Source organism: Garra rufa, chromosome 15 (assembly GCF_049309525.1).
Source record: "Garra rufa chromosome 15, GarRuf1.0, whole genome shotgun sequence".
In the NCBI taxonomy this organism is placed as follows: domain Eukaryota; kingdom Metazoa; phylum Chordata; class Actinopteri; order Cypriniformes; family Cyprinidae; genus Garra; species Garra rufa.
Window position 1 is genome coordinate 24,779,526 of NC_133375.1, and position 17,022 is coordinate 24,796,547.

The 17,022-nt window shown below is 35.9% G+C and overlaps 1 protein-coding gene across 1 annotated transcript; it reads right to left on the bottom strand.

Annotated features, from left to right (window-relative positions):
* Window positions 1–1,620: 1,620 nt before the first annotated feature.
* On the bottom strand, window positions 1,621–15,608 carry atxn7l2b (ataxin 7-like 2b). The gene is made up of 10 exons (XM_073819502.1): window positions 15,482–15,608; window positions 13,749–13,817; window positions 11,674–11,983; window positions 11,415–11,587; window positions 8,457–8,539; window positions 8,137–8,348; window positions 7,835–8,006; window positions 7,564–7,685; window positions 4,704–5,457; window positions 1,621–1,915 (listed from the first exon to the last, which is right to left on the bottom strand). Exons 1-10 carry the CDS (start codon window positions 15,606–15,608, stop codon window positions 1,898–1,900), a joined length of 2,040 nt encoding a protein of 679 aa, XP_073675603.1. The 3' UTR covers window positions 1,621–1,897.
* Between the last annotated feature and the right edge of the window lie 1,414 nt (window positions 15,609–17,022).

Genomic DNA, 17,022 nt, shown 5'->3' on the forward strand with positions numbered 1-17,022 from the left:
AGCACAAGTTCTCTAGAAGGAGAACATCTTGGGTTAAGCACAAAACTATGGTTCCCTGAGAAAGAACAAGACACTTTGTCCTCTAGAGGACACTTTGAGGACGCAGCACAAGTTCCCTACAAGGGGAACTATTTTTTCCTTGAACTGAAGATTTGTTCACAATAAATCTAGTAAATAATGAGTAAATTAGGTTAATTTTGATTACATGTTGACTTGCAGCCTCTCAGAATGTCAAAATAGACAATATTAGAAGCACTTGTGCAAACTGTCCTATATTAGCTTTAGTAGCGGTTTAAAGGCCTGTTCGCACCAAGGACAATAACTATAATAATAAATTTTAATAATAATAAATTGATAAAAAAAAATTGAGAATACTCCAAACCTTTCACAATAAAGTTACATTTCTCAGCTGATGAATGATTAAAAAAATAAAAATTTGAATCCACACAACTTTGAAAAACTTGAGCTTTTAAAGTGGCTTATGACATAACTGCAGCACATACCTATAATGAACATAACACTTTTTTTATGTGGACGTTAGTATATTTATTGTTACAGTTATCTATTTTGATCTGAATGGCCTTAAAAACTTAAGAGGTGCTAGAGGTGCGTAGTACTAGAGACTAGATCATGTCCCTTTTGTTATTCGATAACAGTTAGACCAAAAAAAATCTAGGTTAACAGAATTCAAAATAACTATACCTGATATATTGAAGTCTAGTTAGTCTAAATTTTAGTACATAAAACACATAAAAACAGAAGCAGACTAACACAAATCTCATTAATGCAGATATAGGTGTAACAATTCTTAGTAAGCAAGCATAATACACTGTGTGAACCCTAAATGGTTGAGTCTCAGTCATCATTACTAGTCTTGAAGCGAGAAGAAAAATAGAAATGTTGTGAAGTCCAGTATTAGAGCTAGAGGCCTTACTGTAAAAACTTATTTAGTCTAAATGTCAAAAACGAGACTGATGAGTGCCGGGTGGCGTGGATCCCTGTCCTAGAGTGAAACCGACTGCTTGAGGATAATCAAGGAACTGATTTCGGATCAGCAGTCCTCCAACATGGAAGTTACCTATGAGAAGTATTTATTTATCAATAATATAAAAGTGAATTAAAAAATGTAATTGTTTTTGCTTAATTTAATGTCTTCTGTCCAATCAGACATACAGATAAGTGTCAGTTTACATTTATCTGACACTATCTAAAGCAACTTGTAGTTGCATTAACCATTAGTTTACACAATTACCACATTATTATATACAGTATCTTTGAAATGAACACTTTAATAAGGAATCAACTATATTTAAAGATATATTATTGTTATGGTTATATAAGTTGTCAAGTTTGAATTAAATACTTGCCCCGAAGAACAAGATAAAATTATTTTCTGTGTCAAATACAGATTTTTATGTAACCCAAACCGACTTTTGAAGCTGCACTCACTGGGTTATTTCAAAAATGACATATGTAAACTAAACACAGCTACTGTTCATCATGCGCAACAAACAAAAATTGCCCCTTTGGCCAGTTTGTGTAAAATAGAGGTGTTTAGCTGTTTAGTGTCATCTAGTGGTGAGATCAAGCAGCTCAATTCATTAAGAGCAACACAACAGAAACATGTTGGCATATTTATTTCAGAGTCCATTATCTGACAGTCCGTTTAGCAGCATAAGGAAGGTTTTGAGGTATTTCTATATTCTTTTGCAGGTCATTCACAAATACATTCGTTCACATAGAAATCCAGTATACAAAACACAAACACACACATACATACATACAGAAACGTCCTCCTACAGGTAACTTCAAACGCTTTCACCATCCTGTGCATAAAGTCTGTGGCAAATACATGGCAGTAAGCCTGTGCTTCTGGAGGAGTTTAAGGCAGACTCCCTCAGTGAAGAAGCTTTGGCTGTTGGGAGAAAAGAAGAGCAGATGGTCAGGAAAAAAGATCTAAATTCAGAGCTGAGACTCAACCACTGTGCTGAATTAAACCTTGATGATTCATCTTAACAGACTATCAATCTGTGACTTCCGATACTTCTTGTTCTATCCAACACTGTGTATTTTTATCTTTGAAGTGTTTAAAAAGTAAGCGCTGCCAGTTTTCTTCAATAACTTTAATTTATTTTCTTTCACTAACAAGATGATTATATGTCTACCAAGAGCTTCTTAAAGGGATAGTTCACCCAAAAATGAAAATTATGTCACCTATATGTTAGATACGTAAGATCTTTGTTCATCTTCGGAATACAAATGAAGAGATTTTTGATTAAATCTGAGAGCTTTCTGACCCTCCATAAACAGTAACATAACTGAAATGTTCCCAGGGCCAGAAACGTAGTAAGGGCATCGATAAAACTGTTTATGTGACATCAACCATAATTTCACAAAGCTACGAGAATACATTTTGTGCGCAAAGAAAATAATAATTTGTGTTCCGAAGATGAACAGGGTATAAGAATTTTTAAGCTCAAATTTAAGACTTTTTAAGATCTTTTTTAAGACCTGCACAAATAAAATTAATATCAGGGCAGGGCAACATTTTAATTTGTAAAATAACTGTAAAAAGCAAGATTTACAGTTCAGCTACAGGTTTTCACAAAAACAAAAAGTTTTATAAAATTATGTCCAAAGCATTAATTATATTAATTAAAAAAATGATCAATCAACTATTATATTAATTAAATAACATATAAATATATTTAGTTATTTTGTCTTAATTGTTTAGATTTCTATAATGCGTTATCTTCTTGTCGATCCACCAGTTCACATTTACAACTCTGTGTGTTTGCAGTCTAAAAACATGTTGATTTTCACTTTGGTCTGAATAAAAACAGCAGACGGACTTATTGGAAATACATATTCTCTGCCAGCATGTGGCGCTTTCAAAGCGGCAGGAATATTGTGGTTTTTCTGGTAACTGCAAATTTAAGACCTCTTGAAATCATAATTAAGACTTCCTAGTACCACTTTTTATGGCCTTAAATTAATACTTTTTAAGACATTTCAAGGACCCGCGGAAACCCTGGATGAATGAAGGTCTTGAGTGTTTGGAACGACAGGGTGAGTAATCAATGACAAAATTTTCATTTTTGGGTGAACTATCCCTTTAAACTTCCAGACACCTACATACTGGTTGTATTAGGTTATTATTTAACACATCACTTAAAACACACACACACACACTTTAAATTATGAAATCATATCAGCAGCCTAACAGTCTAAAAGCTATTTAATTCAGGTAGCTGAAAAATCAACAAATTTATTTAAAGTACTAAAAAAAAAAAAGAAGAAGAAAAATAATTTAATTTTGTAAAGGAAAATGTATAGTTTTAGATACCGTAACTGGTCATTATTTCTTCAGTTTTTCACTGCACGCACAAAAATTATGACAATATAGAAATGAAACAAATATTTTACATAATCTATCAAATGCTGTTTATACTATGATTTAAGTGTTTTAAATAAGTTTATAATAAACTAAATATGACTGTCACCCCTTCAGTTTTGTTATTGTTAACTGAAACAAAAATGAATACAATTGTTTTCAGTAACCGAAATATAAAGCTGAGATAAAATTATAGGAGATATTAGATTAAAAATGTTAATCTAAAAACTTGCCTTGGCAACTGACTGAAATAAGTAGTAAAATTACTAGAACTGAAAATAAAATAATGCTATATTGAAATATTTATCTAATAAGCACAACAAAATTACTGAAAAAAAACTAAAAGCTAAAATTTGAACTGAAAATTAAAAAATGAAACCCAATTCAATATATTAATGAATACTATTGTATTTACAATAATACAATTTTAAATTAACTATCATTTTGATTAATCATATTTAGCGTCATCTTTTATAGGATTAGTTGACTTCCAGAATAAAAAATTCCTGATAATTTACTCACCCCCATGTCATCCAAGATGTTCATGTCTTTCTTTCCTCAGTCGAAAATAAATTTGAGGAAAACATTCCAGGATTTTTCTCCATATAGTGGACTTCAATGGAATCCAGTGGGTTGAAGGTCCGAAATTGCAGTTTTAAATTCAGCTTGAAAGGGCCCCACATAATCCCAGCAATTTTCAACAGAAACATAGCTGTATTTCACACATTACGTAATCACATTGGAAAGGTCACACGTGGTTAGTGCTTCATAAGTTTACTCCAGTTCAAAAATATAGCGTAGGGTGAAAAACTCCATCTCATTCCTCCTCCAACTTCAAAAGAGCCTGATATAGTTGTGCTACCTTTTTTGTAGAGTGTTTTTTGTAGCTTTGACTTTCTTTGCATGTTCGCTTTGTAAACACTGGGTCGGTACTTCAGTCTACGTCACTTGTGACCTTTTCAACTTGACTACTTAATGCGAGAAGTCAAACTAGTGCAAGATGAGCATTTGTGATTAATAAGTACATAGTATTTTTTTTTTTTTTTTTAGAAAATTGCAGATTGTTTTACTAGATAAGACCCTTTTTCCTCGGCTGGGATCATGTAGAGTGTAAAGTATATGGAGAAAAATGCTGGAATGTTTTCCTCAAAAATCTTAATTTCTTTTCGTCTGAAGTAGGAAAGACAGGAACATCTTGGATGACATGGGGTTGAGTAAATTATCAGGAACATCTTGGCCAGTGCAACAAATAAAATAAAATAAATGAATGCACCTTTAGTTAAACGACTGATAAATGTGTTGAACATACCTTCTGTGCACCTAGTTTGTTTGGCAGACTGTGGGAGGCTGATGCTGGTCTGCCATCCCCACCCCAGGACACCAGGCTGGAGTGAGTTTGGGAGAGAGAGGAGAGGATACTGGGTTTAGGGGCACACAAATTGTTTTTGAGGGGAGAGGCGTCACTGGTCTTGCGTTTCCTTCCAGGCCCTTTATGCTTGTACCCAACAGCCCTTTGATTGAGCCCTGAGGCCCCTCCCTTATCAGACTCTGGGGAGGGAGAGGGGGAGTTGTGGGCGGGGCTTTGCTTAATCAGCCCCTTCATTTCAGGTGGGTGTGTTTTGCTGCCAGGTGGGTGTGTGCCATTAAATGGTCCATGTGGTGACGAAATCGCTGTTCTGTTCAAGGAGGACTGGCGGTCTTTGTGGTGGGGGAGAAATAGGATTTTAGACTGTCCAGGCGAGTCCTTGTCCTCTTTGGGAGATTTCCGCCGCTTACTGGCTGTGGGACTCCCCTGAAGCTCCCTGATACCCGGTTGCAAAGCTTGTTTGCTGGGCCGACCCGCAGGGTTACGGGGCCGGGCTGGGCCTGAGGTCGTCTGGGCTTTTGTTGGTAGTTTGGAGGCGGCTGTTAGGTTGGTGGGCTCTAATTGTCCTGAGGTGCTTGTCCTGAGAGTAGAGGTGCTGCGGATGGGTACTGAGCTGCGTGTGGCATCATGGGAATTGTAGGTGTTTGTGGTGACTAGGGGTTGATGTGAGCATAGTTCTGACACCTGAGGGATTTTCCTGCAGATATAGGATGTACTTATAACAAACTAAATTCACAGGCAAAAGAAAAAAAAAATGTATTGAACAAATACATTTAATTCTTTTCCCGCCAAAGACAAGATCTAATGGCTTTTTGTCGATCCAGAAAGACGATAAAGGAGCTCTAGGGGTGCTGATAGAAGCAATCTATTGCATCTATGCTTTGATCATCGTACTGAATATGATCCCGCTGTCTTTGATTAAAAAAAAAAAAAAAAAAAAAAAAAAAAATTGATTTTTTCAGCTTTTTCTTTAAAGTGTTTCTTTTTTTAATGAAACTTACCTAAATTCAAGTGTTAATAATGAAAAAAAAATTTGAAAGTAGAAGGTCGGTTCTTTATTTTGATGTATTGCATATTCAGATATTAATACAATAAAATATGCCATAAAAATTTAGTGAGAAGGACAAAAAACGCTGGTGGCAGTTTTACAAAAACCCTAGCAGGGAAAAGAGTTAAAAACATCCCATTTTTTTTATTAAAGCAAATAAATTAATAGAAACTGATTTTAAAAATACTAATTATTAGTAACAGATTAAATTACATTTTTTGTTTTAATTCTGAAATCTTTTTTCAATCAGTTTGTTATACTGATTATATATTTGTAGCGAAATATAACTGAATTAGAAAAGAATTAAATAAACCAAACATTAGATAAAAATATTTTAAAAATTTGAAATGTTGACTGAAAACTAACCGAAATAAGTTTAAGTTGAAGTAATAATATTTAATAAAACTGAAATAAAAAAAGCTATATAGAATTATTCAAATAAACACATTACTAAAACTTAAAACTAAAAATACTCCAAATATAAAAATTCTAATTTAAAAGCTAATTCTAAATATTATTCACAGTTGAAGTCAAAGGTTTACATACCCCTTGCAGAATCTGCAAAATGTTATTATTATTAATATTATTATTATTTCACATAAAAGACGTTTACATATAGTCCACAAGAGGAAATAATAGTTGAATTCATAAAAAAAATGACCTTGTTCAAAAGTTTACATACACTTAATTCTTAATACTGCGCTGTTACCTGAATGATCCACATTTTGTTCAGTGATAGCTGTTTATAAGTCCCATTGTTTGTCCTGAACAGTTAAACTGCCTGCTGTTCTTCAGAGAAATCCTTCAGGTCCCACAAATTCTTTGTTTTTTCAGCATTTTTGTGTAGTTGAACCCTTTCCAACAATGACTGTATGATTTTCAGATCCATCTTTTCATAGTGAGGACAAGTAAGGGACTCACATACAACACAAAAGGTGGTTCACAGAAGATTCAAATGCTCACTGTTGCTTCAGAAGGAAAAACGATGTATTAAGAGCCGGGGGTGAAAACCTTTGAGCGGAATGTTTACATTTTTCTTATTTTGCCTAAATATCATTTTTTTTTTCAATTAGTACTGCCCTTCAGAGGTTAAAGCAGATACTTACATGTTTCCCAGAAGACAAAATAAGTAAAATTTACCCTGTTTTTGCAAATTTAAAAAGTTTTAATGCATTATTTTTTCTTCTGAAGCATCAGTAAGTGTTTGAACCTTCTGTAATAGTGGCATATGAGCCCCTCACCTGAAAAGTGAAAAGATGGATTTCAAAATCATACAGCCATTGTTTTTCTGAAGGACAGCAGACAGTTTAACTTTTCAGGACAAACAAGGAACTCATGAACAACTATCACTAAACAAACAAACAAAAAAGCAGCTGTGGTAACAACGCCGTATTAAGAATAACGTCTATGTAAACTTTGGAACAGGGTAATTTATTTAAATATCTTATTCAGGTTAGTACTAAATAAAAATAACAAAATTACAATAAATAACATTTTGCAGATTCTGCAAGGTGTATGTAAACTTTTGACTTCAACTGCATGTGTACTTTCTTCAATACATTTGTTATGCTGATTATATTTGTGATTAATAAAAAAAACATACAAATAAGCAAATTACAAAAGTAGAAGGATTTTTAATAGTAGTCTGAGATTTCTAACCTCACTGCATTTCCTCAATCAGCTAAATGTTGAAAACACACAAAATAAGCCTTGTGAATGTCACAAGATCATCATGTTGATGTAAAACAATCTTACTTCCATAGATAAGTGCTGAGGTGCTGCTCCATCATGACACTGAAAGCTGACCGCAGGTGGAGCAACCTTCGGTCAAACGCTAACACACTACGGCCAAGTACACGTGCCCCGAAGGTGCAAAGCTGGGTAGAACATGAGAGAGGAGACAAACATGGGTTCATTTTACTATAATTAGATATTATTAAATGAAACTGTATTTTAGGTTATGAACACCATCTTACATTATGATTTAGAGAGATTTTAGATTTTTTAAATATTGTAAAATACTTACACCCAGGGGTTTAGGATGCAAGGTGCTTGCTGGTAAATGAGCAAAGTCTTCACGGTTCTCCCCATCACTCTCCTCACTGGAGAGATCGGCTGAGAGAGACTCCACCTGCGGCTCCTCAGAGCGCATCACTTCCTCCTTCGTCTCTACAACACCCTCTGATGGATTCATGGACCTGTAAATGCATATATTAAGATAGACATCCTGTTTAAGTATTAAATAACCCTATAAGCATTCAGTCTTCATTCATTGCAATGCAAATGCATATTTTAACAGGTACCCTGGATTTTTGCAGAACTACAGACCTGAGAATAGAGGAGTTAGTTATTTGGCATTTGTAGTGCAGAGGCCCGATCTGAGAGGCTGGGGTCTCATGGTGGACAGAGCCTCCATGGGGAACCTCTCTAGGCAAAGGGGGGCGCTCTCGAGGCTTTGAGCTCATCTTTAGCTCCATTACAAGCTGGTCGAAGGGTTTCCGCCTCCCTACCACCTGTCGGCGCTGATGGATAGAATGGATCTGCGGCAGAGAAGATAACACAAAAACAACAGACAATGTATAACGCTTCACTCCAGAATAACAAAATCAAATATTGTTGTATTGTTTCTGTATATTGAATGTACTCACATTACAGGTCAGGAGTCTGGTGCACAGTTTCTTTCTCTCAGGATCCATCACCCCACAGTGCTTGTCCAAGTCACATTCTTTCTCTGAAATAAACAAACTGGTTTCAACAAGAGAAAATGTTTGACACGCGTTCACCTTGATGTCAAAGTACCACAACGCGTTGTTGTGAACATGCATCAAAGACTGACACTCAGTGATGGGCACGTTACTTTAAAAAAACTAATCAGTTATAGTCACTTCTCACAAATAGTAACTGAGCGAGTTACATCATCATTAAAAAGTGTTAAATTACCAGGAAAAGTAACTATTGTGTTTCTTAAAAAAAATCAAAAATCAAATTGGTCAAATAACTATTTTAATGTTGCTGTGGGACGATGTCAGAGATACCTTCCAGGGGCTAAATGTCACGTTATTGGGGTCGCTTCAACCCGCAGACATGGAAAACATCCCACAGATAAGAATAAGGTATTGATTGAAACTGCAAAGGCTCTACTTTTCTTTGTGTGTAGTCATAATAACAACAGAACAATGTACTTTTGTAAAATAAAGAAAATAAACAGGGCGTGCTCTCTGCCATCTCGGACTGTCACCTCTCTTCAGACAAATAAATAAAAAAACCTGAATCTCAGCAAATATGTGAAAAATATGAAAACAAATATTCTCTGATAAAGTTATCCATATGATACTAATGCGAGCTCCAGTTTTTCCTGTCTAAACTCATTTTTACTGTAATCATGCCCACGAGCGGCTCCACTTTTTAAATTATAAACATCCACGTGAGACGTGTGGACTAGTGTTAATTTCGTCACCCATTTTTAATTTAGTCTTAGTCTTAGTCTTGTGCCAAATGTCCTTGTTAGTTTTAGTCATATTTAGTCATTCACATATCTTTTTTTGTTAGTCAAGTTTTAGTCGACTAAAAGTCTCGTCATTTTAGTCTAGTTTTAGTCAAAAGAAAACTCAAGGTATCTTAGTCAAGTTTTAGTCGACTAAAAGTCTTTTAATTTTAGTCTAGTTTTAGTCAAAAAAGAACTCAATATATTTTAGTCTAGGTTTAGTCAAAATTTTAGTCTTTTTTTAAAATAACACATAATTACTGAGATTATTACTGATACACATTTCAGTAAAAAAAGTGTTTCACATCTCAAACATTGGTTAAATGTCATAATTACCTGACAAAATACACTTGTTGAATGATTTTTGTTGAATGCAAATGTTAAACGTGTCTGGTTTTCAATTTCTGATTTAGGAGACACATTCACAAATGATTAACCCTTTCAGTGGTGAGTTTAATTCTAGCGGACCCCTGAGAGTGAGTTTTTTTTAAGCGACCGTTATTTTAGAACGTTCGTCCTTATTGTTTCCATGGCGACGCATCAAGATTGTCACGTGTCACAACACAGACCCAACAACACTGTATGACAGATAGATCGCTTTTATTTCGTTTTTCCTTTTTTATCCAGAATACTCACACACTTGCTTACCATGCCATGAACTATCTAATATTCCGATTCACAAATATGTGTGAATTAGTATGTTTCGTCGTTTAAAACCCTATATAAATGATCTGGATCGTAATCTGTAACGTGAGATGGACGCGGCCATGTTTGTTCGCGCTGCCGTTCAGAGTCCTGTCAGCCGTATTTACAGCACATACATTCATCCGTTTCTCCCGAAATACATGCAAGTAAGTGGCTGGTGAACTTGAAGAGGAATAGAGTGAACTTTTTAGTTACTAAGCCTATGTGTATGTGATATGAATAAAACACATCGGCAAATTATATTTGAATAGATTGTTATTTGCTGCTTCCATAGACCTATGTGTGTATTTTACAAACTCTAAATGTCTTCTTTTACTAGTACTTGTGTGTATTTAAATGTCTGAAACCTAAAATAAGCGTTATGTGGTTAAAAACGCTGCGTAACTTGTGATTATAAGACAAGCGCAGAGCTCGTCCGTCTCTGGCTCAGCGCCAGCCAGCGAGCCAAAGCGCAGTTTGAATATTTTAAAGCCGTAACAGCTGATGAAAAAGCAGAGACGATTGTAGACGAAAATGAAGAGAGATTTTATCTTAGTTTTTATTTTATGCAAAACATTTTCGTCTCGTCTTATTTCGTCAACAATAATGCATGTTAATTTAGTCTTAGTCAGCGTTTTTGGACAGTGGTGCAGTCTTGTCATCGTCTCGTCTTAGTCATGAAAAAAAAGGTCGTTGACGAACATATTTCGTCTCGTCTCGTCTGACGAAATTAACACTAGTGTGGACATGTAGGTAAACGCCTACATCATCTCCGTAAACAAACGTGAACATTCATCAAGTTCATCTTGGCTACTTTCATTTCTGGAACAAGATGCGCTGAGAGGAATAAGCCAGAATTTACCTCATTAGAAGAGCGCAATACGACGCGCAGTTTTGCAGGTCCTATGGCTGAGAGAAAGCCTACTCAAATAAAAACCGATTCAGTGAGCTCAATTATAATAATGCAGCTTTTAATTGTTTGTAACGGTAACAGCGTTGTAAAGGGGCAAACAGTATTTTCCATCGCTGATGACACTGAACAGATGAAATTGTTGAATAAAGACTTTTTTTTTTATTCATGCACAAAATTATTCTCATAGCTTCATAAAATTAAGGTTGAACAACTGATGTCAAATGGACTATTTTACTACCTTTCTGGGCCTTGAACATGGTAGTTACGTTGCTGTCTATGCAGGGTCAGAAAACTCTTGGATTTCTTTTAAAAATATCTTAATTTGTGTTCTGAAGATGAACAAAGGTCTTACAGGTTTGGAACAACATGAGGGTGAGTAATTAATGACAGAATTTTCATTTTTGGGTGAACTATCTCTTTAAATGGATCATTTGAACAGGTTCACAAGACTAAAATGAATGCCACTCCAAACTCACAAACATAAAAAAAAATTATTCCCCCTTATGGGTTGCATCAGAGACTTACTAAGTACTTTCTTGTAGGTTCTGCTGTATGTTCTTGGTCCGTGCGGGTGAGTGTGTGAGTCCAAACTCTTCTGGATTGGCTTCTCAGCTGAAGGGGCTGCTTTTTTTGGTGGTGTGGTCAAATGTTTAGGTGATGGAAGGGTTTCATGGAAAACTTTATCCACCTGCTGAAGACTGGAATATAACACTGCAATGAAACAACACTGGAATAAACAGTGGACGCGTAAGGTCAAGTTAAACTGCACTTCACTCGTCCTCACCTGGGTGCTTCACGCTGTGGTTTGGAATGTCCCTGGTGGGGAGAATGAGGTGGTGGGACCCGTGGGGGTCCAGCCCCCTGGAGCCTGTTGTCTTGAGCCTCACATAGGCTTCTGTGTTGGGAAGGTGGTCTCCCCTGTCGGGGTCGGTCAGGAGAGCAGTTGGATGACGTGTCGCAAAGCTCACTGAAGAGGCCATGGCGATGCTCACAATGCTTCTCAAATGCCTGTGGCTTCACCACCTGCCCACAGTGGCTGCATACTACCAGGAAGAAGTCATCATGTGCTGGGCAGTGGCCATATATCGACATGTCTATGAGGACAAGAAAAAAAAATTGTGGAAAAGATTTACTTTGAATCTCAAATTTAGAAACACCCTTGCATTAGTGTTAACTAGTTTTTTTTAAGGGCAGTCAGTTGATTAAAATGTGTAATCCAATTAATTACATGATGTTTTGATTAATTAATCAAATTAATCATGAAATAAATTTGACTGTGAAAATACCCACAAAAGATTATTTAAAACTATTTTTGTGTTAAATGAGAAAGTATTAAGTAGACTTTACAAATTGTAGCTTTAAAAAGAAATATTTCAGTTTATTCAACACAAAAATGTATTATACATAACATTTAGGCTGCATCATAAACTATTGACCCCCAGTTTCACAGACAAGGCTTAAGCCTAGTCCTAGACAAAAATGTAAGTCTGAGCTGTTTCAACTGAAACAAAATTGCACTGATTGATCTTAAAATATATCAGTGCCTTTGTTTTGTCTCAAGATGCACACCTGTAATGTTTTTTTCCAAGCACGTTTATAAAAATTACTTAAATGTCCTAATTGAACTATAGCCTAATCCTGGCTTAATCTAAGCCCTGTCTGTGAAACTGGGCCTGAATATAAAAGAAGATAATTTGAGAAACATTCCAGTATTTTTTGTTCATAGATTGAAAGTCATTAGCTGTGTTTCCATCCACCTATTTTTATGCGCATTTTGGAATATCGCATAAAAAAATCTCTGAATGGAAATGCAAAAATGCGCATAAATTCTGAAAATGTGCATAAAAAACTTATGCGCACAACTAAGTAGGATAAATTTTTTATCCGATAAGAAAAAATGCGCATAAACTACGATGGAAACACTTTTACCGAATAAATTCCTCCATGCGCATTAAAAAAAGTCATGCGACTTTGCACGCTGGAACGGGATAACTTGACTAACCAGCGGACCCATCTTGTTGCACAGCATCAGAAATGTTGTTTGTGTCATTCTGAAATGTTTCCTTCAGCGGTTTCGTCACTTGCCCACCATGGCACCGGCCCTGCGGTCGTTTTGATTATTTTATAGAAATAAAAATCATTTAGTTCAGTTAGAGAACAAGCATTTACAAGCTTTTAAAAGCGAAGAAAAGCGTGGAAACGAGAGAAAACTATCCCTCAACCTTTTCCCTCGGTGATACCGGTACTGCCCGTGTTGTCACATTTCAATTAACCGGTGGGGAAATCTGAAAATTATTATTTTCATGACTTCTCCAAGTTTTTTTTTTTTTTTTTTTATATTTACTGCAAGTTTATCGGGAAGTGGCGATTTTGTTCTCTTTCTCTCGCTGGATGGAAACGGTGCTTTATGCGCAAATGTTTTATGCGATGTTCCAGTTTTGCGCATAAGTTAAATTCGCATTTTTGGATGGAAACATAGCTATTGTTAACCAAAACAGTTTTGTTACCAACTGTAACAAAACACCAAAAGCACTTCTTTAATATTGCTCTTGCTGCCTGTTATATTGTGTGATATGTGATATCTATAAATATCAGACAAAACACATAAAGGGGCATTTTTCACACCAATATTTTATGTCATAACTGTACTGGGGGTACAGGTCTAAAATATTTTTGTTGCGTTTTTTTATAACTAATTAATTAAGTTAATGCGTTAAAATGACAGCCCTAGTTTTTTGTAACTTGATAAAGGTGATATAATACAAAATATAGTGTTATAAATGTACATACAATTTTTAAACATTGAAACGCGTCATCACAATCATCAGTCAATCACAAGCCTAACAAACGCCTCCTCACCCTCTTTCTTAAGAGTCATGGTTTCCATCCGTTTCTTCACATTTTTGCCACACTCTTCCAGAGAGGACCCTAAAAGAGGCAGTGAAACAAAAAGAAAAGAAAAAAAAAAAACAGGAAATGAAGCGCCAAGCAAAGTCCATTCACACTGACACTCCCTTTGAGTGTCCATATTTTACAAATAACTAACTGCAATTAATGGTAATTTCAGACATTCCAAGAACCATGTGTTCTTTAAAGGGATAGTTCAACTAAAAAATGAAAATTACCCTGATTTACTCACCCTCAAGTCATCCTAGGTTTATTTGACTTTCTTATTTTAGACAAATACAATCGGAGTTATATTAAAAAAAATGTCCTGGCTCTTCAAACTATATAACGGCAGTGACTGCCCTTGTAAAGCCTGGAGGAGCAAAGACATTTTTTAATATAACTCCGATTGTATTTATCTGAGAGAAGGAAGTCATATACATATGATGGATTGAGGGTTAGTAAATTATGGGGTAATTTTCATTTTTTGGTAAACTATCCCTTTAATAGAATCAACATCTGTTCAGGTGACAACTGAAAACTTTTTCCATTTTTGTGTGTGCATTTTGCATGTGAAAAAAAAAAAGTTTGTCAATTTGTGACTGAGTCAAATTAGGAGCTAGTAGGTGTGAAACGAAACCCGCATTACTGAGTAGAATGGAAAACTCCAGTCTATGAATGTTTACCACAAATGTGACGTTGTTGGCCTACTTATTATTTTGATACACTGTTATTCATAACCCATTTTAAGTCATGTCCCGCTTCAGCTCTAACATCCATTGTGGGCTGTACAATTGTGAAGATGGCTGATGTCACATTCATGACTAGGTCATTCCTGTAGACCCTGGACTGTTCTTTTGAAAGTTTGTGGAGGCCCCGTAGTTGGCCCTGGTCCCCCAGTTAAGAACTGCTTTAGAAATACCATAAAAGACCAAAGCAACAGTGCTAAATGTTCCCATTTTCAATGGCCACAGCTTACTGCATTCAATAATATGGGTCATTTCCTGTATTACATGAACCACATACATGTAAAACACAATTTTTATTATTAATCAGTTCATAAGTAAGACAGATGTAGAGAGACCAACTCAGTGTTTGCTATATGCAGATGTAATGTAAAGAAAAGTCAGAGCAAGGGCAGTTTGATGTGAAGATGCCTCTGGCTACTGCAAAAGGAAATATCAGTCCAGCGTTTCACGTACTGTCACTACGTGATAATCTGATGATAAAGAGATATTTTTGCGTTGACCAGAACAATTATAAACCGTTGAGTGTGTAAATGGGTTTAGAGGTTTATTTATCTATATAACGTTAGTTCTCTGGCCAGAGACTCGTCTCCACCTTCACTTCCCGTCGCGCTGGCTGTCAGATCACCAAAGATGACATACTAAGCCGCATCTTTTGGCTTTATAACTCTAACCAACGCGACAACATATATAATCCGTTTATGTACATTACAAACTCATTTTCAACAATGTATGTTTTAGTAAAGGGAATATTCTTCGGCTAAACGGAGCGCTAGGACCTGGGAGATTTTCCAAAAGTACAGTGTGTCGGCTTGATACCCGTGCGGCGCTAGGACCCGGCGGGGCCTTTGTTTGGGTCGTGGCGGCCGGGGTTTGCTCTTTTCAAACAAATCTATTTCCTGTGCTCGCTCGACTCGATTACAACAGAAAGTATTGAGGGCTCGACGTTATTTTACTTACCATCCGGCGTGGATACGTTCGCTTTGTCGATCCAAGCGGCCCAGCTTTGTTCTACAAAGTCAAGGATGGAAATCCGCCGATCTAGGGCAGCCATTACCGATTTAGCGCGTGCACGATCCGCCACCATCACGACGGGAACGCATTACGACGTCATTTTGCGCGCTCACGACGGATTATTTTCTAGCGATGAGAGGTCCGATTTAATCCTGCGAGTCGGCTCTTTTGAAATGTTCGTTTCAAAGAATCGGTTCACCCAAACAGATTCAATAATTATTTACGTTCCAACCAATAAAGCCACATGTCTACATAAATCAGAAAATACAACAGACCGAAGCTGTTTGTTAGAAAAAAAGAAACAAACAAACAAAACTAAAAAGTTTGGTGCATGAAAGTGCGTCTGAAGTGGGGATTTCCGGTTCAGTCGAAAATTAAAACTTCTTTTATAAAATAGATGTAATGAAATAGATAAAGTGTAATCATATAATAGATTAAATGTGTTTTTTAAATGTTCGCTTTCCACTAGTCTGAAAGAAGACATGCTATGGAAGCAAAAAAAAGTCCAAAATGTCAACAATAACAAAAAAAAAAATCAAACAAAGCATTAAAAAACATGCTTTTGCCTGTGTCTTCCCTTTAAGTAAATGCATCTCATCAGTCAAATTCTCGTTTCACTCCAAACGCTTTCACTGTCCGAAACAGAAGACTTGTTAAATCGAGACCTGCTCAGATCGATTCAATTACATTCGTGAACAAATAGTTCAGTCTGTGATTCAATGATTCAAAAGATCCGATTAAAAAAAAACAATTAAATTACGAATCTCTTCATGCTCGGGAACGTACATTTGAAACGTTGGAAATACGCAGTTAGGAACTGCGGTAAAGCCAGCCGCGGTTCAGAAAAACACGGTCAAGCCAGCCGCGATTGACTTTAAACATGCGCGCATATTACAATCATTACGGTAGTTTCAGAAACAGCCCAGAGAGAACGCGCTTGCAGAGCGCTTTTCATTTAGACGCCCAGGACTGAGAGATAATACTACAAAATACTCGTGAATTTTTACTTATTTATTTGCATTTCTGCTTTAATATCCGTGTTATTTATTGGTGTCTTTGATGGTTCTTTTCTGATATGGGACAGTATTACACTTTAGAGGGGTATAAAAAACCCATTTCTAATAAGTAGAAAAAAACAATGATCAGTTCTCATTCAGGACGTCCCATACTATATGCACACCTCATATGAAACCATTTTACTGTAGCATTTTTGAGATATGGGACATTATTACATTTTAACGGGGTTTATTGACCCCATTTCTAATAAGTAGAAAAAAACAATGATCATTTCTCATTCAGGACGTCCCATACTATATGCATACCTCATATGAAACCATTTTACTGTAGCATTTTTGAGATATGGGTCATTATTACACTTTAGAGGGGTATAAAAACCCCATTTCTAATAAGTAGAAAAAAACAATGATCAGTTCTCATTCAGGACGTCCCATACTATATGCATACCTCATATGAAACCATTTTACTGT